Genomic DNA, 26,329 nt, shown 5'->3' with positions numbered 1-26,329 from the left:
TCAACACCCCAGCCACAAGATCTCATCAATACTAAGAAGGGGAGGGAAGGTGAACTGTGCCAAAATTTCTGTTCTGCCAAAATAAGAGAGGGGTAAAAACTTAAAAAAAAAAAAAAATAGATGGGGGGGAGAAGAGAGGAGGGATTTAACAATAACACCAACCTTCTATATGGATGAGTGATTCTTGGGGTAAGGGTTGAAAGTAAGCAGAGAGTGGTTGAGTGGATGGATGGGAGAAAAGTCCATATGCGTATTCAAGAACTGGGAAGGGACATGCATAGCTTATAGGCTGGGGATTGGTGCATTGCTTGGGAGGGGTGGATGGAGGGACTGTGTGGAGAGTGGATGGGTCAGTGATGTCACTGCGGACTGGCTGTAGGTTGATGCATTAAGGGAGGGGTTGTGGAATTGATTTATGTTCAGGGATGGGGAGAGTGTTTAAATATCAGAACTTTAAAATCTCCGGATTCTGCAATGATAATAAATTGTGCATATTTGCATACGTTGAATTAATTTGCCTAATTTGTAAACTGCAAAACCCCTGCTTTCTCCAGATTTTAAAATTGGGTATGTACGGAAGAGGGGGCAAAGAGGAGGGTGTGTGAGGCACACTCTTGTAGAGCCTGTGAGCATCCAGAAGAGGAATGGCATAAAAGACATTGGCAAGAAGCACAGCGACTCAGCCTTCTTGCAAAGCAGGCTCAAGCCCCAACAGACTCACCTGACCACAGAGCATGCCCACAAATGACCCTTTTTGTAACGTGGTTAGCTAATAATGGAAAGACAGCTACAAAATATCACTACAGGAGGGTGAAAGGGTTCTTTTAGAATTGGAGGGGAAGAATGGTGAAAGGAGGCTGGACAAGTTGTCCAGAGGTGAAGGATGGGGAATTCTTGGCCAGTAGGTTTGGAAACTGGCAGCTGGGAGGGATCGATACCAGCAATCATACTCCTTTGGGTCAGGAAACAGTAGTGGGGACAAGATGATTGCTAAACAACTATTTATTAACTGAAGTGCAGCAACCAGGCAGCAAATGCTTAAACAGCAGGCCTCCAGCAGTCTCAGCCTGTTCTGAGCTCTCTCCAAGGTTCCAGCCACTTTAATTAAATCTTTGCAATCCTCTGGGAAATTGGACTTAAAGCAGCAGTGACATAAGCAACACCAAGTTTGTTCCAAGACTGAGCAAGGCAGTCAGAGCCTGGGGTCACAACACAGGGATGAGGGGCAGTTTGTGAGTAGAGGTGAACAAAGTCTCAAAGCAGTAGATAACTCCTGCTTTGTTGGCTGTGGTTGTCAACAAGACCAGGTCTTGGGTTGAGCTGGCCCAGTAAGCTTTATAAAGGCATGCCCACCAATCAGAAGGCTAGACTAGGAACCAATCAGGATTTGGGAAATCTTGTAATTGATAGAGCAATAAAATGCAAATGAACAGTCAAATGCTAGCCAGATCTTCAAGCCTTGTCCAGGACCTCAGCTGTAGCGCTTTCAGGAGCCAGCACTCAACAAGAAGGGTTATTTGCCTCTTTTCACTGCACAAATGCTATGCAGAATGCTGGAGCCCATCACAGGATCTTCCTGTGGTATATACACAGTTGATTAATCTCACACATTCACCACATCCATTATGGGCATAAGCAAACACAAAACAAAATTATTTATTCATCTAGCATGTACTGCAAAAAAGGTGAAGCAGCCTAAAACTCCCACCAATTGATTTTCTCACAAGTAGCACCCTATTCCTCCCTTGACATGTCTCAACTTGTCCACACTGAGGAGATCTGATGTAGCCAGTTACATTACCTTTTGGTTATAACCAGAGAATAAGGAAAGCCAGGTAGAAATAGGTTTATATTAAACTTTATTAATATTAGAACTGGAAAATATTAACAAGGAAATATAAACATAGGTGGTGAGATTCCCCCACGCCTTCATGGATAACTTGATGCCTCATATTGTCATCCCTACGCCATGATGTTTTTTGTCTGTCTCCGCACACACAGAGTCTGCAGTGCTGAAATAGAGCCTCATAATCCTTTACACACCCTGTTCAGAACCACACTCAGATAGGCACAATTGTGCACACACAGACCTAGGCACACATGTACATACACATACATTTCTGTTAGGTGAAAACAGAAAACTATTCACCAAGGGTGACTTAAGAATGTAAGAGGAACTCTCCTGGATCAGACCAAAGGCCCATCTAGTCCAGCATGTTCTTTAGCAGAGTGGTCCACTGTCTCTGAGAAATTTGCAGACGGATGAAGGCAAATACCCTCTCCTCCCACTGTTGTTCCCCTGTAGTTGGTATTGAGTGTGCATGTAAACATTTGGGAAGTCAGCAGAATGTACTGGCTTGCCATACATCACTCTCAAGTATGGCAAAATTCTCTTCAACACTGGAGAATACAACACAATCAGCTTGTCAAATCATTACCTACACACTGTGGCACTACCCTTCAGTAACTGGTCAGCTATATTACCGCCCCCCTTTTCCCCTGCACAAATATTTCAAGAGGGAGAAAAAAAGAAAGAAAGCCTAGTGCATTGTTTCTCTCTGGGGGTTACAGATAATATCCAAGCTGACATGAAATTTCATCTGCTTTTTGTTTTTGAATGCCAGAAGTGATATTCTGGAATTTGAATGCATGTATCAAGCTTGGGAAGGAGCCAGTCATAGAGGGGCATGCTTTATGTGCAGAATGTTTCAAGGTCAAAGTTCTGTATTTTCTGCAAAAGAACTGGGTAGAACGCAAGCTGACCTGACTCCCGGCAACCAAATCCTCTCCTCTCTTACCTCATCATGTGCTAGCCTCTGCTTCTCCCACCATTGCTTCTTTCCTCTTGGAAAAAGAAAAAGTGGATGGAGCAGAAGCATGGAAAAGAGGAAAGTGGTGGACCAAAGGGTCCCTCTCCTCTAGACTTCCTCTTCTGCTTTGTCCCCCTCTTCTTTTTCAAATCCAGGGATTGGAAAGAGGAGGAGGAGCAACAATGAAGACAGATGTGCAGACAGAAGCAGGCACCACTCACCAATCTGCTGCTTGAGGCGACTGCCTCAGTTGGCCTCTTGGATGGGCTGGCCCTGTTATGAGGCAATAGGAAGGACTTCTGCTTTCAACTGTGGAAAAGCTATTGCCACAGTGTCCATAGTACTGAGCTAAATGGACCAATAATCTGACTCAGTATAGAGCAGTTTTGTATAGTCGTATGAGACCAGCAGCATGCAAAACCCTTCATTTCCTGATGGCTGGAAACGGAATTGTTTCTGCTCACACTTTTGCAGGCAAGATATGCACACATACATCAAAAACAAAAACATGGTGACTGGGGTCATTTCTCTCTAGCAGAAGGTAGGAAACAGACAAACATAATGTGTAAGTTTTAGTATGCCCCCAAGTCTGGTAAAATTAGGCATTGCTATGAATAAGGCACACATTCCCAGTTTCAGAGGTTCAGGTTCACATTTGACAGTCAAGATCTGCTAGCTGGTTAAAGAACATTTGCAATCTTATTTCCACACGTTGACCTCCCAAATCAGCATCCCAGTGTTTGGCCGCCTAGAATTCCATGACCAATTGTCCCAGTAAACTGGGGACAGCCGTCCAACAGGACCTCTCTGACTGAGCCGCTTCAGCCACTACATAGAAATGGAAGAGAGAAGAAGTGCATCCTTTTCTTATGCTTCTGGTGCAATCTCCCAAATGGGAATCAAACAACCCCAGTTGTGCGTGCGTGTTGTCCCTGCATCTGGAGCACATACATGTCTCCCTCCAGAGGAAATGCATATGTTTTAATCTTGGGTTATTACACAGGAAACATAAAAAGAGAACACGAGTAGCTAGTCCTTTCTTCCTGGGGATCCCCTTCTGTGTACCATCTGCAGCCATCTTCAAGCTACAACCATTTTGCCTCTTCAAGTGTATGTAGCTTCCCCATGCTTCTCCCAATTAAATGCTCATTTCCAGTTTTCAAAGTGTATCTCATGCATTCAAACTGACCACCATTCCTTTTTGTCATCCCTGGTTTATTCGACTGATCTTGCTCTCGCTTCCATACTGGGTACATTTTAATACTGTTCATGGTTTCCATCCTGAAATCTACAGAAAAGGCAGCATCAGATATGGCATGGAAGAGAAAGCAAGAGGTGAGGAATATGGGCTCAGGAGAATATCCAGGTGACCCCACACAATCACATTTACACAGTTAAAATGCAGAGGCAGTGAACAAGCTGTCCACATGTCCAAAACAATCTCACAGTGTTCAATCCTACTCTCCCCCCCCCCTCCATACCACTGTGGGTTGTCCACAGGCTATTGTTTCACCACAGAGCTGTGAATAAACAGCAGCCCTGCTCTTGCTTTCATGATTGCTTATCTCAAGATGAAAGAGAGGTGAGTCCTGACAGATTGAGCTTCCCAAAGTAGTCACCTCTTTGTAACTCAATTCACATCTTGAGTGTACACATTAATCATAGGTTGAAGCAACTTCCGAGAATTGCAATGATAAACAGGATCCAGCAGGAACTCTGTAGTGGCACTTCTGAACCTGCAGAGGGCAGCATCTTCATTTCTAAACTAGTAGGTTAAATAAAGGCATTTGCAGCTGAATTACTCAGTTTGGGTTTTGACCAAAATGCCTGCATTTGGGTTTCCAAACTAGAATTTCCAGCTACTGAAATAAAACAAACCAACCCATTTTTTAAAAAAATGTTTGTCAATTGCCTTGTTATAAACAACTACTTCTCAGATAATGCAGAAGTCCTGACTCCTGGCTTTTCTGTCTATTCCCACTACATTACTCATTCATTCCCAAAATCTGGAGATGTGGCAAAATCTCTAAATTTCTTATTGACCACCATATATTCTAGTACTAAAGTTCAGGTTCCATACACTACACAAATCAATATAAATTACAAAGGGAAACGGAGTAAAATCTGTGGCCTGTGTTTCATGGAAGTAGATTAGTGAGATGAATGCTGTTTTTGAAATGATGCTATTTCAACAACTCGTTGAAAAGAATTTAAGGTCCAATCGCAGCATGGACCATTTTAATGAGGTTCACAGACTATCCAGCAGTCTATTAACAGTTCAGGAAGCATCACACTTCCAGAGAACCCAAGAATCATAGGGAATAATCAATTTCCAGCCCCTTTTCAGTCCACTAGACCACGTTGCTCTGTCACAGATGAGAAGGACAAATTGACACACGCTTCATCACTTCAGTGCAAAAGCAAGTGATGGAATGTAGGTGAAAAACAACCACTGCAGATCACATACTGACAGAGCTTTCAAGCCACCCAACATCAACTCGGACACAATACTTTTCAATACAGCCTGTCCACACATTCAGCTGCATGTCACTGAAGGTGATTCACACATAGTCAAGTGATGACTGCCATGTATGAATGGACTATCCCAGATCAAACACCACAGAATGAGCTTCAATATCCTCTCAAATAGCTAGAGAGCAAGTTCAAACATTCAAGTGATATACATGCATGTGTGAACCAACCCTGAGTTGTTGAGCTATCCAATGATGAAATATGGAGCGACATACATGTGTGAACTCAGTCTTGATCTCAGCTATTCTGGATCTCCAAACCCCTTTAAACTGATCATTTCTCTCTCCCCTAGTTCTCTCTTTCTCTACCCCAGTTCTGACATTGTCAAATCCTACACTATTATGGGCAGATTTGAATAACGTACTTTTAACGGTCTATTAGGCATCAATGTAATTAGACAATCACATACAATCCCAAACCGTAAGGACTAATGATTTTAGGAGATGAAAAGACTATGTCACCAAATATTAAAATGTTCAAATGACCAAGGTAGCTGTAATCATCAAGTGAATAACCTGGTTGGCTAAAACCACTTTGTATCTTCACTCCAGATAAGCTTAGGTGAGTGTAACACCATTAAAGCCTCTGAAAACCCATTGATTCCAATGGGATTTAAGCATGCTTTAACTCTGTTCTTAAATCCCTGGAAATGTATTCCGTCAGAATGATGGGGCCTTATTTCAATCTACGGGCATAGAATCCTAAAATATTGAGATCACTGGGAGTGTTGCCACCAACGTCCAAGGATTGTGAATTGAATCCAAATGCCCTGATCCAGTGATAGGCTATTTGGGTAGAAATTTTGTAATGCGAAAAGCAAATCTTAAGCCCTCCTATCCACCTTCCTCCTCCTCCTCCCATCAGGTCCCCAGTCCCACTTCCTCTGTCTTTCCTCTGCTTATTACTGTAACACCTATGCGCCCATCTCTTGTATCCTAGTGCCCTTCTCCATCCTGTTTTCTGTCCTCCTGATGCTGGTTGCTGTTCTCTGCAGGAATTGCCACCCGTGAAGCATAAAAACTGTTCAGCCACTCTGTGGCATGTCATGTCACCCGGTCGAGATCCCAGGAGCTGCAAGGCTTATGTTAGCCACTAGACAGGAGTGATGAGGAAGCAGACCAGGCCCTCAGTGCACACTCTGAGCCAGGTACACTTTGTTAGGTGGGAATGGCCATGCAGCGGGGGCAAGGGAGAGAAGTGGGGGCAGTGGTGTGGCTCCACAAAACCCTTCACTTCTCACTGGATGAGTGGGGCTGAACGGTCGTTGGTCACTGTACGTTTCAGCTTGATGTGGGCAAATGGGTTGGTCCTGCAAGAGGAAAGGGGAAAATCAGAATGGAATAGTCAACATAGCAGGGAAGAAGGCCCAGGTCTCATCTGCAGAAAATCAGTGGATCAGGCATGGAAGCAAATGATCAAAATGAAATACAGGCATACCTTGACTTTCATCCACTAGACTTTCATTGCTTTGCTCTTTCAACTGCCTTCAGTTATAACCAGATTTCATATTTCGTCCACATGCTTTTCTCTTTTGTCCTATTTCACCTAACCTTCCATGATGTTCATCAATGTTCTTATGTTTATTTTTATTTTATTTCTGTTTATTTATATTTTACAAGCATTTGAATGTGTTAGTTATTCATGTTTTACACAGGCCAAAATAAATTTGCAAGCTAAATAAGGCTACACTTTGGCATTCGTCCGTTTTTGACTTTCGTCTTTGTTCTGGTCCCTCAACAAATGAAAGTATAAGGTACTGTTGTGATGGAAAGCTGTGGTGATAGAATGGACTGTGCTAATACAGACCACTAGGGGAGAGAAAAATACCATTTTGTAATGCTCTTCCACATTAAAAATGAACAAACAAACCCTACTTGCTAATATAAAAACCAGTACACCAGGGAGAATTTCTCTTGCCCAGTCCTTTGCTGCAATTCTGGTTTCCTATTTGAAGGGAAGGAGAGTGTGGCACTTGCAGCACATCCCAAAATTGGGGAGGGGAGAATGGAACCAGACTGACTTGGCCCCAGCTGCCAAAGAAGCTTATGCTGGGCCTGAAAATGCCTTACCTTGAAGGAGAAGCAGTTGGACTCCCAAATTCATTTGCTAACTGAAAAAGAAGGAAAGAAAAAAATACATTCACACACCATAGGATGCATTCAGTTCCCACAAAAGGCCCACACTCATGCACATTCAGGACATTCACTCAGTCTACAGAACTCTGACAAAAATGTGCTCTAAACTTTGAAGAGTCTCAAGCATAGGTGTCAAAAAGCATTGTCCATGAATTTCAACCACTGGGTGGCAGCAGAAACACACTAAAAGCTACATAATTTGAATAGGACCCCCCCACACACACACTCACACATCTCACCTGTGAAAGGTCAGGGTTTAGCATGCTATAAGGACGTTGGCGGGATGTACTTGCGCGAGGTGACGGCCCATAGCGTTGGCCATCTCCCACTTCAGGGCCAGCAGGTGGAGATCCAGCTCGGTCCAAGTTTCCTGTGCTGCTACTGTTTACTTTGCTAAGTGGGAAACCACTAGTAAAAGAGAAAGGAGAGAAGTAATGCCAAACACCTGTGGGTCTGGGCTTCTAGTCACCCAGCTCTGACTTGGGGCGCAATCCTAACCCCTTATGTCAGTGCTTTCCAGCACTGGTATAGCAGTGCCAGTGGGGCGTGTGCTGCATCCTGCAGTTGGGTGTCACTCACGGAGGCCTCCTCAAAGTAAGGGAATGTTTGTTCCCTTACCTCAGAGCTGCATTGCCCTGATGTCAGTGCTGGAAAGCACTGACATAAGGGGTTAGGATTGCGCCCTTAATCGTTCTTCTTTCCCTTTGGAGGAAGTCAAGTCTCGACTCCCAGCAATTCCTGCTTAATCCCATCAACTACAGCTCTCTTTCTTATTTTGTATCTGTATAATATACTGATAATGGTACAACACAGTAAAGCATCAGTTGTAAACTTAACAGCAGTGTGATGGCACCAATCACAAGCTACCAGCACTGGCCCATATCCATCCCAGTCCCATGTGTTGGGACAACAGTGGCTCCTTGCAAACTGTATGAATCACAGATCAGTCCTGGAGCTGATTCTGGCAGGATACTTGCCCTGCGTCCATCTTTCACTGCTCTGGCAAACCTAGTGCCAGCCCTGTTACTACGTTCTATGCCAGTGTGCCTGGTCCCCAAGTACGAGAGTGGGCGGTGCTAAAAGAACACACCATAACACTATACCTTCTGTCACTGCTTGGCACTTTTACTGTTCTGGGACTGTAAGATGAATGTGGGAATGGAGTCTCCTGCCCAGCCGCTGCAGTGATCATTTTGCCTTCCTTTGTCCTCAGAAAGCGGATCTCTGGTTTTGCCCCACTGGCAGGCAGTGGAAATCACTGCCACAATTCTAGGAAGGGGAGATCCTAGCCCTGCATAGCATCTTGCCAATATGGAACTGTTTAAAGCAGGGGTGCCCAAACCCCGGCCCGGGGGCCACTTGCGGCACTCAAGGCCTCTCTATGTGGCCCTCAGGGAGCCTCTAGCCTCCAATGAGCGTCTGGCCCTCCAGAGATTTGTTGGAGCCCACACTGGCCCGATGCAACTGCTCTCAGCATGAGGGCAACTGTTTGGCCTCTCGAGTGAGCTGTGGGATGAGGGCTCCCTCCATTGCTTGTTGTTTCACGTCTGTGATGCAGTAGCAGCAGGAAAGGCCAGCCTTGCTTTGTGCAAGGCCTTTTATAGGCCTTGAACTACTGCAAGACCTTCATTCATTCATATAAGTTCATCTTTAATATATTCATTTATGTAAATTTATTCAAATTTGAAATGTAAATTAATTCAGCCCCCGACACAGTGTCAGAGAGATGATGTGGCCCTCCTGACAAAAACTTTGGACACCCCTGGTTTAAAGCAACAGGAGCCAATTCTGAGGCAGCTGCTGGGAACCCTGAAGGTAAGCCTCAAATTGTCCTGCCTAGCCCACCCCAAGCCACCACAGACTCAGTGCTTAGAGCATCCGACTAGAACCAGTCTCAAATCCTTATGCTCAGCTATTAATTGCACTCTCTCTAAGCCTAAACCACCTCACAGGGTTGTCGTGATGAGAATCATGTATGCTGCACTTTGCTCCTTGATGGAAGGGCAGGATAGAATTAAATTTAAAAAACCCCAAACAAGTGATCCTTTACCCTGAGCAACTATACTCCCACTTCCCATTTTACCTGCTAAGTGGTTTGTCAGCCCCCTCGGTTGGGGGGAAGGGCCGGGTGTAGGAGAAAGGAAACCAGCCTTTCCTGTAATAAAAAGGGAAGTGAGGAGAGGGAAGCAGGGAAATGACTTTTATTAAGACAGAAGGGAGAAGACGCAGGACATCTTCCTATTTTCTCCTAATGAGGCTGGGGCAGGGAGTAAGGAAGCCTAGCTTTAAGGGCAAGAAATGGGCAGGGGAGTCACAACCAAGAAAGAAGGCCAGGACTCCTGGGTCTAGGGGGGGAGTCAGGCCTTGTGGATTAAGGAGCAGTAGATGCTAGGAGCCAGGGGTTCTCAAGGGAGGGGAGGAGGACTGGGTTTGGCAAGAGAGCGGAGGAGGCTGCCAACACTCTGGTACTCTCTGCAAACAAAACAGAGGCTAGCGCACAACACACCTAGCCAGGGCTCCTGCACTCAGGCAAGGGTGCAGAGCATGCGCAGAGCACATGCCGGGCTTGCGAAATGGTGGTAGATCAGATTCAATGTTGTGAGAGCACAGGGAGCAAGCTCTAAGCCTGGCATTGTTTACTGTGGCTGATAGCAGCTCTTCAAAGTTTCAGACAGGCTGTTGCTCAGATCCTGTAACTGGAGATCCCCAGGACAGAACCTGGGACTGCCTGCATGCAGGCCATGTGCTCTGTCCAGTGGCAACAGTCCCTGTAGCTACAGCCCTCATCCCTTGACATAGGCTGCAGCAGGATCTCCATATCTGATCCCCCACAAACCAGATAACACCCAAGCCGAACTTATGCAGCTACAGAGAAATCCCCACAGGGACACACCCTTAAGGACAGAGAAAGGCTAGCAGCTGGGACTCTGAGATTGTTTGGGGCAAGAGGGGTGGGGATGAACTCACTCACATTTTGGTGGTCTCATTCTCTCCATAATGCCAGCCGTCCCGTGCCTCAGTCACCAGCAGAAGGATTACATCTCCCTCTTGAAAGTTGAGTAGGGTGCTGTTCTCGCCCGCTGCATGCGAAAATATTGCCTGGACCCTCCGGCGCTCAGAACGGGAAGGCAGGACTGAGAGAGGACTGATGCGGGGAAGGGTCTTGTTCTCCACTGTGGTGGTGGTGGGGGGGGGGAGGAAGCCAGGTTAGAGAACAGAGGGTGGGAGAAAGAGGAGACATCCTCTGAGACAAGGCCTCTTGCTTGTCCCTGCTTTCTGTTTGGGGCACAAAAGATGCTGGATTATGTGGCAGAACCTACAGAGGGATGAATGTGTCTCATGAATGCCAATTTAGGGCATTTTTAACAGGCACTGGCTAAATCAGGCAAGGAGGGCTCCAGGGCAGATTGCAGGTCGGCACTGACAAGGGATACTTACCAAGCGTTGCAAGGCGGGTTTCCATGGACATCTTGCGTGGCATGGGCAGCGTGCAGGAGTAGCTGTCTGCTGTCTTGGTCTGTGGGGGGGTCTGAGTGGTTTGTGTGGGTGGCAGACCCAAGGTGATGGTGATGGTGGGCTCACTCACTGGCGGGTGGCCTAGGTCCCGGGATCCCCTCCCACGGTGTGAGTCACCATTTGGTAGTGGTGTCACCTCCTGGACTGAAACACGCTATAGGGATTGTGGAGGGCAGGGAAGAGTTGGGGAAGAGAAAAGAAATAATGAGATCTCATACAGTTACCCTGAATCATCTCATTGTTCCAGACTGAGACCTTATAACGTCCATGATGAATCAAAGGTCATGAACTCCATCCTCAGTCCTGGCTGAGCATCACATGGATAGCCCAGAAGCCCTCGGTTGTACCATCAGGTTTGGGAACATTAAATTCATGGGGTTATAGCCAGGGGTTCTCAAAGTGTGCATTGCAACACCTTAGGGCAGTGTTTCTCAAACTGTGGGTTGGGACCCACAATTAGTTGCAAGCCAATTTCAGGTGGGTCCTCATTCATTTCAATATTTTATTTTTGATATATTAGACTTGATACTACCATGGTATGTGACTATATTTGGGAAAATGTTACAGACCTGTACTTTTAACTAGCTACTATGTATATTCTTTTAACAATGACAGTAAATGGGACTTAATCCTGAGCAGAATTGTAGCCTAGGGTTGTTAAAAATTTTCCTGCTTGATGATGTCACTTCTGGTCATAACATCACTTCTGGTGGGGTCCTGACAGATTCTCATTCTAAAAAGTGGGTCCCAGTGCTAAATGTGCAAGAACCACTGCCTTAGGGTATCATGGCACACTCACTACTTGTTCAGTAGTGGCCACTCCTACTTGGTGGCCACTCCTGGTGGCCACTCCTACTTGTTCTCCCGGATACCACCATCTTGGATCTTGCAAAATCTTGTAAGATTTGGGTGCCACCATCTTGGATCTTGTGAGATTTGGGCACTACCATTCTGGATCTCATGGGATTCAAGGTGGTCGCTCCTGGCTAAGCTGGGCAGAAGAGGCTGCGGGGGGGGGTGACCCCGGTAAGTTTGGGAATCAGTGGGTTACCGCCAAGTGGGGAGCTGGGAATCATTGGTGTGCCTGGGTGGGGGGGCAAGGGTTACAAATGCCCCAAGTGGCACTCAGCTGGGGTGGTGCAATGATCCACTCTCCCCCCATGCCCCTCTTGCAACTGCACCAATCTGAGGGTCGCCCCTTCTCCGCACCCTTTTTAAAAGAGAACAGGCAGCTCCCAGATCAGCATAATTTGAAGCCCCTGTCGGCATAATACCAGAAGTAATTGGTATTGCTTGATGTCACCACAATTACTTCCAGGGGAAGGGGTGACAGGCGGCAGAATGTGTTCCCAGATGGCACATCCTGCAGGACCGCAAGTGCTGGGAATGAATGGTCTGCTCATGACTGTCTACAGGGACACACTCACGTTATTTGGACCCAGCTCCGACAGCTCCTCCAGGATCTTGGGAGGGAGGATGTCAGTAGCTGGCATGGGTGCTCCTCCAGAAGAGTTGTTGGCTGTGAGCTTGACCAGAGTTAGTGCCCGTTCCGGTAAACGGGTGGGTTGGGTGCATGACGTCTGCCACATGGGCAGCTTGACGGCCAGCAGCTCCCGCACCTGCAGTGAATGAAAGGACGTGAAGATGATCCATTTGCCTGAATTTAATTTTGATCTTGATCTTTTCTTTCTGACTAGTCAGCTTCCACTTGCTCCTCCCACCAGTTTGCCACCGTTAGAGGGAAAAATAATAATAATAATAACTTTATTTATACCCCGCCTTTCTCCCCAGAGGGACCCAAGGCGGCTTACAACAAGTTAAAAACAGATTAAAACATAATTTAAAAAACAGATAAAAGCATTAACGTATTGACAGATATCATAAAAACAGTAGTCAGATAAAAAGTCAGGTAAAAGGAGCGTAAAGCAGCAGATCATAAAGAAATCAGGCCTGTAAAAAATACTAAAAGATGTAAAAAGATGTTAAAAAGGCCATGAACTCAGAAGGCTTGTTTAAATAAAAAAAAATGCCATTCAGAATTTGCATATGCTTTTTCCTACATCCGTGTGCAGGTGTCTCCCAGTTCTAGACCACTGGAACTTAAATTTAGTACTGTATATAAGTTATAAAACTGCCTTTCTGCAAAACTGCACCCAAAACAATGGACAACAAAAGATTCAAAACAATATTTTCAAAATTAAAGCATCATCCAAACAATCAACACTAACCAACAACTGACACAGCTGTGCTCTGTCCTGCTCTTCACCCTGACTTGACTCTGAGATTTCATCAAAACTGGGCCATGCTATTTCAAGCCAATCTTTGAGCCATAAGGGCTAGAAACTTTACTGTTTGGCAACTAAAGCCAAGATTCTCAGCAGGCTGAATTTTCTACCCATGCCTTAGTCTGGCGTGATGCAATCACAGAACCAAAGAACATCCAGAGCCCTACCTGTGTCCTTTTCCTGATAAAGGGCGGGCACATGGAATTCTGATCTGAAACAGGTGTGGGGGCAAAAGGATACACACCTTGGTGTGATAGGAGCTGAAATGTTTGGAGACAGCACACTGGCGGTCCACCAGGAAAGAGTACCGGCGCCTCTCCTCAGTCAGGGCTGCCTTGTAGCCTTCTGCCACAAACCTGTCCAGCTCACTCTGCTTGGTGCTCATAATCTCTACATACTAAAGCAAGGAAAAGGAAATATCATCAAGAAGAGAAGGAGTACTTTTGCCCTCATCCCAGGCCCAAGCACTTCACAGCTAGGCCTGCACACCAGGGCCCACAAGAGGAGGGTGCAAGAGGGTAAATTGTACCCAGGCCATGGGTCAAAAAAAAAAAAAAAGGGCCCAGGGGCCAAAGGAGAGGAGTCAGAAATTTCCTGGGATCCCAGAAAATGTTTGCATACGTTGGCACTGACATTTTGTGAAAGCCTACACAATTTTATCACGTATATCTAATTTGAAGAAATTATGATCCACTCATCGTATGAAATTAAGTTCCAGTGGAGAAGGGAGGGACCCAAAAGGAACTCTGGACTCCCATAAGTACTTGCGAGGCCCTTACGGCGAAATGCGTGGCCTGTCGCCCCAGTGTATCCTCACGACGACTTTGCGAGGTAGGTTAGGCTGAGAAAGAGAGAGAGTGGTCGGGTATTCCTGATGCATTTTATCTGCAGCCCAGCTGCATCTGGGGAAGCAAGATGCTGGACTTGGTGGGGACCTTGGTCTGATCCAGCTGGGCTCTTCTTGTGTTTTATGCACTAAGGCAAGAGGTCTTTGTTCCCCAAACCCACTAAAGATCCCACTTGCTCTTCCAGCAAAATGCCATATTGCCTTGGGGTGGAATTTCTGGAACCCTTTTCATCACACACGCATCTTAGGACTCGGCATGAATTCATCCCGAATAATTACCCCTGCCTGCTTCCATACTCCCCATCAGTCGTGTGGCTTAGAATCTGGGCACCATCTGTAAGCAAGCCCTGAATGAGGGGAAGGGGAAATGAATCACCCCAATTGCGAGTACAAAAAGGTTGGCAAAAGTGCACTGAAGTAACTCATCTGTGTTAAGCCACCATAAACACGGCCTCCTTTATACCCTCACGGCACCAGGGGGCAGGGGGCAATCTCATAGGATCCGGCAGATGAAGGGTTACCTCTGTACCCCTTCCTTATGGGCTCCCCTCCTTACGGCCTCTAGCCTCAGCAGGCCTTGATCCTGAAGTAATGGTTACCGCGGCAACAAGGTTGACAAAAGGGGCTTTTCCAGAGCCAAACCTTCTTGTTGCAGCCGCCAGGATTCGCAGGATGGGGGTGGGAGGAGGAGGGTAAATCGGGGAGACAGGGAAGCTGAGTGAGAGAACGAGGAGGAAGGAGGAGAGGGCTGTGGCTGGAGTAATGCGTGTATGCAGCTGGTTTGGGCCTGGGTGCAAGCAACCTGCACTGCCAACTTGGGCAGCATTCAGAGCGTGAAGGACCCCACCCTCTCATGGTATAGGCGTGCACGCCTTTGAGATCCGTGTGCACCGCAGAAAAGCAGTTCCACGTGCACGTGTTTGTGTAGGTGTGTACAAAGAGACCAGTGTGTGAAAATGTCTCTCTGTACAGGAAAGTGAGGCACCCTGTACACGAGTACACACACACACAGAAACAGCGTACTTGTGTGAGCAGAGCATTTTGGGGGATGCGCACATTGAAGAGCTCTATATACCACATCTCGGCATGGCGTACGTGGATACTTATGCAAAAATACATATGCATTTGTCAGTGTACGCATTTGCCATTAGCTGCCCTTGGGTTGGCGATGAGAGACAGAATTTGCATTTTAAACAAATGAATCCAAACAATTGATAGGTGTCGGTGTAACGAAGCGTGTGCGTGGATCAAGATGGTGTGTGCGTGTGTGTTGTCAGCCATCCAGGAAGCCCCTTTCTAGAGATTACATCTCCAGGCACCAAATGGCCAAAGAATGTTAAACCCTTTAAGCCATAAACTTCTTAGTGACCCCAGCACCCAGACGGCATCCATTCAGAGCAGGCAGCAACCCCTGACTCTTACAGGAGTGGGGTGGGGATGGAGCACTGGCTGAGGGGTTCATGCTTTTTACAGCTCCGCATAAGAATTACACTGCACCAGGTGAGACACTAGCTCTTCATGCACAGCTAAGGGTAAGAGACATGATGACCTAGGTACTTTTATCAGATCCTGCAGTTAGGATGCTCCACTGAATGATTCTAAAAACCCTGAAATCTACAAACATACATTTCTCTCTGCATTTCAGTACCACATACCTGTATTTTTAGTGTCAAAAAAGGCACCCAAATATTAAGGCACCCATTCTAAAATTTCAAAATGCAGCATGCAGCAGAAAGGTTATGTCTTGTACCAATTCAAGGAAAACTACCTGCCAAATAGCTGGAAGACGCATTTCTGTATAAGACAGGGATGGCCAAAGTTGCTTAATGAAAGCCATATGCAATAAACTTCAGATGTTTGAGAGCCACAATATTTAAGAAGCATTTAAATTCTTAAATATATTTACTCACCATGAACATTAAAATTGCACTTCAATCCAGTGCACTCTGAGTGTATACCCAGAAAATAATTATAAAGCTTGAAAATTTGTTATTTGTTAATTGTGATGCAAAAAGGTGAGCCAACATATTTCCGCAAGCTGCACATGATATGTCAAAGAACTGCATGTGGTATCTGAGCTGCCGTTTGGCCACACCTGGTATAGACACTGATTCACACACAGCACCTGCTTGCTCAACTTTGATGCCCCTTTGATGTTCAACTGTGTACTGGGAATCAGTTCAATGTGAACTGATTCCCAACAGAACTAAATTTCAGCTGCTATTAGGCAATATAGAAGTAGTGTCTGTGGTGATGCTTCAGCTGTGATGGCACATATTTTTGCTACACTCAGTGAGCGATGTGCATGCCAGTATGAATCAGCTTGCAGGGGGCTGAATTACATGTTGTAAGCCATGTGCAACTATTGTAAAAAATGGCACCCACTTTTCAGTCCTCTCTACAATGTAAGGTGCAGAATACTTCATGTTGTGACATCACCGTACTATACATTTCTCAGCATCATTGGCTGCTACTGGTGAGATGCGGAAATGCATGATGTGAAGATGTCACACGGGTTTTAATGACTCTACACACCACAGGGGAAAAGGGCAGAACTCAGCATGGGGACATTGTTTTCAGTGGCACCTCTGAAAAACAACAACAACAAACTACCACACCAATTGAGAAAACCGGTATTTTTATCTACTAAATAGATACAATTGGAGCATGGGGGGGTGTCTCTCCAGTCCCAGCAGGGGATGTTATGGCGCAAGGGGGCAAAATCACTATTGGAATGCATCTATAAAGGTTTGATCCTCAATCCCTAGCATCTTGTTGAGCAGGGCTGGGAAGGATTCCTCCCTGAATAGCCATTTCCTGTCAAGATAGACAATACTGTGCTTGAAAAGTCATTGGTCCAACCTGATATAAGGAGCCTTCACATGTTATCTTGTATTTACATCTTACAAACGTGCTTCCTGGCTTGTGGAGGGGGAGAGAGAGAGAAAGAGAGACTGGGTTGCTTCACCTCCTGCCCAGATAGCCTGCCCTGGAATGCCGCATGCTTCTTTCTGGCAGGATGTGACACTATTTCCCAAGGGAGTGCGCAACACTCCCATTGTTCTCTGAAAGCACTTCTCCTTCTGGAGGATGTGTGGCTGTCGTCCTCCCCTCCCTCCACCATTACCTGCACTTCACGATCCCCGTATTTCTGAGGATTTTTGCTGTTCTGGCATTTCTTGCGCAGCTTCTTCAGCTCAGCCTGACACTTCTCAACAGACTCCACTTTGGCACGATGCTCCCCTTGGTATTTCTTCAGGGTGGCCTAGAAGGGGCACCAGACAAGGGGCACTAGCAAGGTCAGCCATGGAGGAACGGGATCCTCTTCGGCTCCCCTTGCCTCCGAAGTACATGCACCAGTCCTCAGAATGGATGCAGTGCACCCATTTCAGATGGACAGGTCACATTCATGCTGACATGATGGATGGTTGGAAAGAAGCTTCTAGAAACAACATAGGGCGGTGAATAGATTACTGCAATCCATGATCAGCCAGCCAAACATCAGGTCCCTTGTGGGAGACTTGGACCCAGCTATATCTTTTCTTAGGGACACTGCCCAGACAGTTTCAAGTTCCCTGTTCCTTTTTACATAGGCAGCAAGTTTGCCTTGTCACTAGCAAGAGACAAAAACTGGCCAGTGGGATGAGGAGATAAGGATTCATGGAGAATGGTAGGCATCCATCTCCCCTACTTTATCACAAGCTCTGCCTGTCTTTCAGCTTCACCTTCCTCATACAGACTTGTATTTTTATCTTACTTTACCATCAGAAAGAAACCTGAACCTGAATAAATTTACCAGCCACATTTTATGTCCCTCACTGCTATACTCACCTATAACTGGCACTCTCTACAGTGGGCAAATTTATACCTCCCCAAATGGTCAGCGAAAAGGAATGATAATAGAGACAAACAGAGATGGAACCATTGCTTAATTTTTTTTAAAAATTAGGCATATAGCTGCCTAGAAACATAATTCTAAATCCATAATTTATAAAAACCATAATTCTCAGATGGCAGCGACAGGTTGTAGATCACGAGTGAGGGAAAGGTGCTTTGCATGTGCTCAGAGATACTTTACTGCACACATTCCAGGGCGTGAATAGTTTCTGGGGCTGAGCCCTGGTCAGAATACTGCATAAGGGGAATGTGGGTGGATGCAAATGCATGGCAAAAGACAGACTGACAAATGTGAAATTACACAATAGAAGAGTGCAAATTAGTCTTTCTCACCGTTAGATATTTGATATCCAGTTCCAATTTTTGTTCCAGCTGGGTCAGCAGCTCTGAGTGAAAAAGTTTCAGCTAGGAGTAGGTGACAAAGAATAGAAAGTGAGAGAATGAGGGCCAGTGCTTCCACTTTCACCCACCCAGAGCCCCAAGAATGGCTGTGGAACATAACAACATACTGTATAGATGGGCCAACAGGTCCAATCTGGGGCAGCAGAACCAGTGTGAGAGAATACGAATCTAATGGCCCTTTTAGTCTAATCGAGGGAAGCCCAACAGCAGACTAAAATGAGTCCATCGCATATAGTTCCTCACCGTCTCCTCCAGCTGTACTTGGATCTGCCGGTGGACTTCTGCCATCTGGAACAACGTGTCACCTGCAGGCAAGGGTGAACAGAGGGTTAATACAACACAGAATTCCCAAGTTTATGAAAAGGCCCTTTGTCCCCTCTGACTCTGTCCCAGAATAATCTCCTTTCAGGTTAATTCCTTCTCCAGGAGTTGACCACAGAATCCCGGCCTGCTTTTAATTGCAAGCAGTATATTGATGGCACACACATACACATGGAAAAAGGCCTTCCACACAACCCTTAAGTGTGCAGCTATGTCACTTGTATCACAACATGTGCAATTCACACCTTCAGTCTAAACCACACAGAACTGTGTGACATGCAGCCCACACACTAAAGTATACCTGAACCAGAACTTTTCAAAAACAAAAAGGGCGATTGACATGCACAGGAGAAAACCACACTCATGTTGACCCAGGAGACTATTCAAGAGATATGCAATATTTAGACTGCAAAAACTGCCCAGATAATACTTGGAGTGACTTTTAAGAAAAGCATTAAAAAGCCGCATGACAATTGGAGCCACAAGCTGGGAGTCAATGGATGAATCCACAAAACATTAAGGCCCAATGTTCAAGGGCAGCAGAAATGATGTGGCAGAACTCCAAGGAGTAAGAAAGGTCAATATGACTTCAGGTCACAGGTAGGGAAATCACATTTTTGAATACTTCCCCATGTGAAAACTCTCTGTAAATTGAAAATAGTACAACACGGAATGAGCTTGGCTAATATCCACTTTCTTAATACTCCCAAAGAGTTGTTTTCACATGGTGAGATCTCAGAACAGAAGCACCTTCCTGTGCGCTAAAGTGGTGCAGCTCACTCTACCACCTCTGGGTTTTTACCACATTTGACTGCATATGTAGTTGATAAATAATGGAGGGCAATTTTATTCACTTGGGACTGTAAGTCAAGGGCAGGTGTGTTTATTTTTGGAGTCTCTTTTGAAGCAGGTGTAGCGACTTTTGTAGCTTTTGCTTATGAAATTGAAAGTTATCTTCAGTATCACAAAAAGAGGCCTGCTTGGACTGAGGATTTGGTAACAAGTATTTAAATGTAACAAATACATTGGTTAGAAAGGAGACTGCTACCAAAATCTGCTAAATAATGCTAAAAATCTGCCAAGCCCCCAGACAGATTTGCATTAAGGCGAGTTTATACAGTCAGAAGAATTAAGTGGTAAGTCTTCTTGGACTATACCATTTGAGATTGTAGGTGAGGTGGTAGAATTTTCAGGTTTGAATTTCCATGATAAAAAATTCCCTGCAAGCAGAAAGCCAGCATGTCAGAGAGAATAGCACATTGGTGTGTCACAAATGGCCCACAGGTGTGCCACAGGTGTTTGGAGGAGGGTCATTTTTTAGTAGAGCCATTAGGAGATGTGAGCTGTCCGCTGGCAGTATGGTGTGCCTTGTCAAAAGACTGATGGTGCGCTTTGACAATGTTAGCACCTTGTCAGTGTGCAGCGAGATGAAAAAGGCTGAAAAATCACTCCTTTATACTGTCGAACTCTGGTTTCATCTAGTCCAATATTTACTCTGACTGCAGCTTCTCCAGGGTTTCAGAGAGTTATTTTCCCCAACCCTCCTGGAAATGCCAGGGATTCAACCTGGGACATTCTGCACACCAAGCAGGTGCCCTAGCACTGAGCAGCAGCCTTCCCCAAGTCATAATGTGCTCACACTTTTGCAAATACACATCCACGCAAACTATCTGCATACAAGCTTCTCCACAAGGATTTCGGGTGGGTGGGACATAAGGGCTTCTCTGCAAAGGAGGCAACAGATCACACTGAGAAACCTACCTAGCTCCTTGGATCCTTGGCTGTCACTGGCCAACTCGCCAAGTTTGACTAAGGTATCAAAATAACCCTTGGCAGCCACTGTAACTCCTGCAGGGACAGGGAGAGAACACACACTCAATCATCCTGAGCCACTGAGTAATGAACCCCCCACAGAGATCTTTCCCTTTTGAGAAACACCCGTTCTGACCCAAAGAGAAAGGGCTGGACAGGGGTATTTCACTACCTGAGAGGGCTTTTTGATAGTTCTTTCCCATGGAAACAAAATTCCTTAGACTGGGGTTGAATTGGTCCAGAATCGCCTGGTTACAAGGGAGAAAGAATATAAATTAAAAACATGGATTCTTTGGGATCCAATATTGTGAAGTGCTAACATTAAGCATCTTATATTTCATCAGGTGAGATTTAAGCAAATGCTTAACTTTCCCATTGAAATCATTGGGAGAGATGTACATTACTGGCTGGAGTCCTAAAAGTCACAATCATCTCTTTTTTAGCTGAAGAGCATCCTTTCTTGAATAAGATCAGCAAGAGAGAGAGAGAGAGAGAGAGAGAGAGAGAGAGAGAGAGAGAGAGAGAAGTAGACAGATTAATAGATAAACAATGCTGGAGGCAGATGTAGAGGGTGCAGGAGATGGAGACATGTAAGGAAGATATATCAACATGAACAAGGACGGACTAGCACAAAGGGGGTGAGACAAGACAGGTGGAGGATATGCGTGAGGGGCGAACACCTAGCCAGGTGAGAAAGGTTGGAGGGTGGGAAAAGGAAGCTACCAGTAGATGGAGAGAAGGATGGATGTTTTAACCCACTTGCTTCATTTCTATCCCATCCTTCTTCCAAGCAATTAAGGGTAGCATACGTAGTCCCATACATAGCCCACCTATTATTTTTCCACACAACACTCTTGTGAGGTAGGTTAAGCTGAGAGAGGATGACCTTTGTGACTGAGGGCAAATCTTAATACAGGTCTCCTAAATCCTAGTCCAGTATTATATTCCTTACACCGCTTTGGCCCCAAGACAAGACTTGGGGTCCAATCCTATCTAACTTTCCAGTGCTGTTGCAGCTGCAATGCAACCCTGAGAGAACAAATGTTCCCTTATCTTGAGGAGGCCCCTGTGACCGCCCTTCCACTGCAGGATGCCACATATATCTTGTTGGCATGGCTGCATCAGTGCAGAAAATTTGGGTAGGATTGGGCCCTTAGATTAATACTCCATATTTGATTTCAAGTTTTCTAAGCCCTTCGCATTCATGATTTCAGCCTCCTTATACAAACCCTGTAAAAGTATTGCTCCTGCACTGCTAGGCTGGCACAAGGCTTCCTGATATAATGTGTGTGAAATGCTACCCCCTCCCTTATCTGATGAAGTGCCAGCCTTTGCTTCCCCCCATTCCTTGGTTTGGAAATGAAACAGAAGTAAAAGAGAAGAGGTATTGGGCTCCACTCCCCTCCCCTCCATCCACCTCTTCCTTTTCCAACCCAGAAAGCGGGAGAAGCAGCAGCACTGGAGATGAATGGGTGGTGGAAGTGAGGGCTCCTTGCCAATCTGCAACATCAGGCAACTGCCTCAGTTGGCCTCATGTATGGACTGGACCTGGTGGTTGTAGGAAAACAGCTGTTTGCTTAAGGCTACCTATGAATGAGCTCAGGCCTGAGTTGATATTCAGTGGTTCTCAAACTTTTTTAGCACTGGGACCCACTTTTTAAAACAACACTGTGTCGGGACCCACCTAGTTTTATGAGTCTGAAAAAAAAACAAGTTTCACTTTTCCAGCTGCTCAAGCCTCTGCTTTTATACTATGTGGGTGGGCACCTTCTGGAGCGCTTGTTGAGCTCCACTTTCATCAGATCAGGACTATTCAGATGGCCTTGTGTTCCCATTGCCTGGCCTTCGATAGGAGCTGAGGCATGCTTGCCTACTCACAAGTAAACACACACATGCTGCTCAGTCTCGCTTTCCGTAGGCCTCAATAAATTGACCTTGTCAGCTATCATCTTGTCAGTTTCAGTTTAAAGACCCACCAACCATCAGGTCACAACCCACAGTTTGGGAAACACTGAGCTTCCCAGTTCATATACTCTTAGCCAGTACACTACACCAGTTCAGATGATGGGAGAAGTTGGATGGATGACCAGGGTGGGGGAAAGCTGAAGGGATGGGATGATGTGAAGAGGCATGGCTGAGCATACAAAGATGACTTCTACCAAGTCAGACCATTAGTCCACCTAGGTCAGTACAGTCTACACCACTGTTTACCAAACTGTGGATTGGGATCCACCAGTGGGTCACAAGTTGACTTTTGGTGGGTCGCAAAATGTTTTTTGAAACATTGGGGGGGAAAACTTTGCAAGCACCCTTGCCCAGTTTGCAGAAGAAAATTGTTGGCTGGAATGCTGACCTGTGGTATGAGGTAATCTTCATAGTCCCAACTTAAAATGTCACACTTTCTGATTTTCTCTAGTAATTGGAGTTCCATAGATCATGTGTAAACCCAATTTCAGCCTTTTGTTTGGCCAGAAAGTCCCTAACTGCATATGTTGCTCTCCAGCCTTCTGGATACCCTGGAATGACTATAAAGGTTTGAGGGAACAGTCCTTAAATTTTCAGGGAGAGTCTTACAAATGTTTACACATACTATAGCAGCCTTGTGAGCACAGGACCCCAATTATTTGATGTTGTTGTTGCTGCTGCTGTTGTTATAACAATAACAATATCTTTTTTGATCTAGTGCAGTATTTCTGAAACTGTGGGTCGGGACCCTCTAGGTGGGTCGTGAGCCAATTTCAGGTGTGTCCCCATTCATTTCAATATTTTATTTTTAATATATTAGATGTGACATACCATGGTACGCGACTGCACTTGGGGGAAATGTTAACAGACCTGTACCTTTAACAAGCTACTATGTATATTCTTTGAACAATAGTAAAGGACTTACTGCTGGGTAAGTGTGGGTAGGATTGCAGCCTAGGATTGTTAAAAATGTTCCTGCTTGATGATGTCACTTCTGGTCATGATGTCACTTCTGGTGGGCCCTGATAGATTCTCATTCTAAAAAGTGGGTCCCAGTGCTAAATGTGTGAGAACCACTGGTCTAGTGGGTCATGATAGAGTGTCATTTTTGAAAGTGGGTCCCAGTGCTACAAGTTTGGGAAGCACTGGTCTACACGCTATAGCCCTGCTCAGGTGTTACAGAAAGCATTCAGCCATGAGAGCAGGACTCAAAGCCCCACCCCACACTGATGGGCTCTTTAGCCCCATCTTTCCCATTCATCAGATTTGCCAGAGGAGAGACACTGTCTTTGGGAAAGATCTCTTTCTGCAATGCCCAGGTTTGGCTTGAATAGCAGCCATTCTCCAGAGTTTTCAAATAGGGGTCTCTTCCAGCAACTACATAGAGATGCCAGGAATTGAATCTGGGTTGTTCCACATGCAAACCATGGGCTCTACTACTGAACCATGGCTGATCCTCAATGAAAATGGATGTGGATCAGTAGAGGGATGACTGATCAGGAGCATAAGTGGGGTGGGAATGAAAGTGGATGCTTTACTCAGTGGGAGCAGTGTTTGGTCACTCAGGGCAAGGTTGCATGGGAGGGTGGAGAGAAGGACTGGAATGGGATAAAGAGGGGAATGCAACAAGATCATGGGCAGAGACAGAGAGACACATTTTCACACAAGATACTCAAACTATGTTTCGCTTTCCCCACTTTTCTGTGCAAAACTAAAAACTCGATGGAAATAAATTTTTTAAAATGTCCAGAGCTCTCACTCCGTCAGTCTGTTGCAGCAAACACAACAAAGAATCTTGGGGCAAATTAAAGACAAGCAGACTGACTGGGCCCAGGTCCACGAGACCCTATGCCACAATAAAGATGTTAGCTTTTAAGATGCCACAAGACTCTCTGCCATTTTCCAAGCGTCCCTTTACCAGATTCTTGTCTCACAACATTCAACATAGCAACATTCGCACATACCCTCCAAGAGTTTGGAGAGAGGCTCAGAAGTGTTTTTAGCAAAGTGGAAGAAAGCTTTTTAAAACACAAACACATTGAGGGGACTTATGTTCCCAACATCCGGGGCAAAATGACTCTCATGTCCCAGATTTCACAGAGCTCAGGGAGATCAGGTCTCCCCTTGAGCCTCCTTTCCTGACTGCAACAAGATGATGGCCCCTTCTCCTCAGCCGTCGCTCTAACAACTGTCAGATGTGGCTCTGTGGAGCTAAGAGAGCACAGGGACCCAGGCCTGCGTCTGCGTGTTTCCTCTCCGGATAAGAACTGACTATCCCATCCAGTTGGAGTCAAGATGTTTAGGGAACGGCTCCACATCTTTCCTCCACCCTGACCCGGAGAATGGATTAAGCTTCCTTCTTCATCTCCAGGCCAAATAGCTGAAAACTGGCCTGGAATCTGCTTCGTTTCCATACAGGGGACACACACATACAAAATGTGTAGCTACAAAATCCAAGCTGCAAAAGTCCTTCCAGCTTCATCAGAAACTTAACCAGAAAAGTGTGTGGCTGCGGATTTCATTCACAGCAGAGTGAATCCAAGATCAGAGCCATCCCATTAAGGGTCTCCTTCCAAAGGAGGAACTGAAATGAGAACTGTAGACAAACCTCTTCCAGATTTTCCAGTTACACACCCAAATTTCACAGCTGAGTGTCTAATAAAATAGAACAGTGGTTCCCAACCTGTGGGCCAGAACTCATTGTTGGGTCAGGACCTGATTTTAGGTGGCTCGCCAAAGGATGATGGGTAACTAATTGCCTCAAGCCTGGAGTCTATTCAAAAATCAGATATTGTAGCTGCTAATTACCCTGCAAAGAGCTCAGCTTCTGCAGTTTGCAAGCATGTGTAAATACACAGGGAGATCAAAGTCTGGGGGTCTTTCTGGTTATTATTACTTATAAATAAATACATTTCTAGATCTGTTTTTTTAAAAGTCTGGTAAACCTAGGTGGGTCCTGATAGAGTATTGTTTCAAAAAAAGCGGGTCCTGGTACTAAAAAGTTTGAAAACCGCTGAAACAGAAGGACCTTCCCCCTCCCAATTTTTTAAAAGTTACTTGGTGCATTCGTCCTTGTAAATCCTGTGAACAGTGGAATGTGTTAGTTACGAGAAAAGGGAGAAAATTTTAATCCCCCAGACAACTTTCTGCAAGTGTATTTGACTGAACACTCTTGGGGTATTTTGATGGTCGTGGTGGGGGAGTTATTAGGTTTGGATATTAACTTTTAGAAACTTTTAGTTTCACCCAAAGGTGAGGGATTGGAAGGGAGAAGCTGGTTGGAACAGCCTGTCCCACTTCTCTCCCCCTTCCTTTCACACTCACTCACTCTCTCCCTCCCTCCCTCTCTCTCTCTCCTTCTGCTTTTCATGGGCTCTGTTTTTTTTTCCCCAACAGATCTTTGGGAGGTGAACAAAAGACTGGTAGGAACAGCCAGAAAGCAAAAGGGTGTGTGTGTGTGTGTGTGTGATGGGGGTACATGGGGTGGAAAGGAAGAGCAGAAGCAGAAATTGGGGAGGAAGGGGGGAGGAGAAAAGATGGATGGATGGATGGATGAACTGAAGCCAAAGGGGGAAGGGGGGAGGAAAAAAGGAAGAGAAGGTGGGATAAACAGGGAAGCAGAGGAGGGGGGCTGAAGGACTGAAGTGGAGCTGGGAAAAGTGGAAGGCACTCAAGAGGGATGCTGCAGCGCAGGGGAGAGAATGGTTAGATAGTGTCAGCCTTACCCGATAGACGTTCTCCGTGAGCCGGTTTACCTCCTCCGAGCGGGACATGATGCCGGGGCAGTGAGCGCAGTGGGGCCTGGAC

At 45.7% G+C, this 26,329-nt stretch overlaps 2 protein-coding genes across 2 annotated transcripts in view; one reads left to right on the top strand and one right to left on the bottom strand.

The window, feature by feature from the left end:
- The window catches only part of TNNT1 (troponin T1, slow skeletal type), a 504,690-nt gene that overhangs the window by 195,349 nt on the left and 283,012 nt on the right, over positions 1-26,329 (top strand). The window lies entirely within an intron of this gene.
- Positions 1,843-26,296, bottom strand: LOC136651594 (BAR/IMD domain-containing adapter protein 2-like). The gene is made up of 14 exons (XM_066628147.1): positions 26,248-26,296; positions 20,730-20,805; positions 20,507-20,593; positions 18,668-18,729; positions 18,356-18,427; positions 17,253-17,390; positions 13,523-13,675; positions 12,421-12,612; positions 10,916-11,147; positions 10,449-10,650; positions 9,561-9,632; positions 7,717-7,885; positions 7,412-7,452; positions 1,843-6,651 (listed from the first exon to the last, which is right to left on the bottom strand). Exons 1-14 carry the CDS (start codon positions 26,293-26,295, stop codon positions 6,579-6,581), a joined length of 1,617 nt encoding a protein of 538 aa, XP_066484244.1. The 5' UTR covers position 26,296; the 3' UTR covers positions 1,843-6,578.

This window comes from Tiliqua scincoides, chromosome 5, assembly GCF_035046505.1.
Source record: "Tiliqua scincoides isolate rTilSci1 chromosome 5, rTilSci1.hap2, whole genome shotgun sequence".
Taxonomy (NCBI): domain Eukaryota; kingdom Metazoa; phylum Chordata; class Lepidosauria; order Squamata; family Scincidae; genus Tiliqua; species Tiliqua scincoides.
Note: the sequence above shows the minus strand (reverse complement) of the source record. Positions and strands in the feature narration are given on the sequence as shown.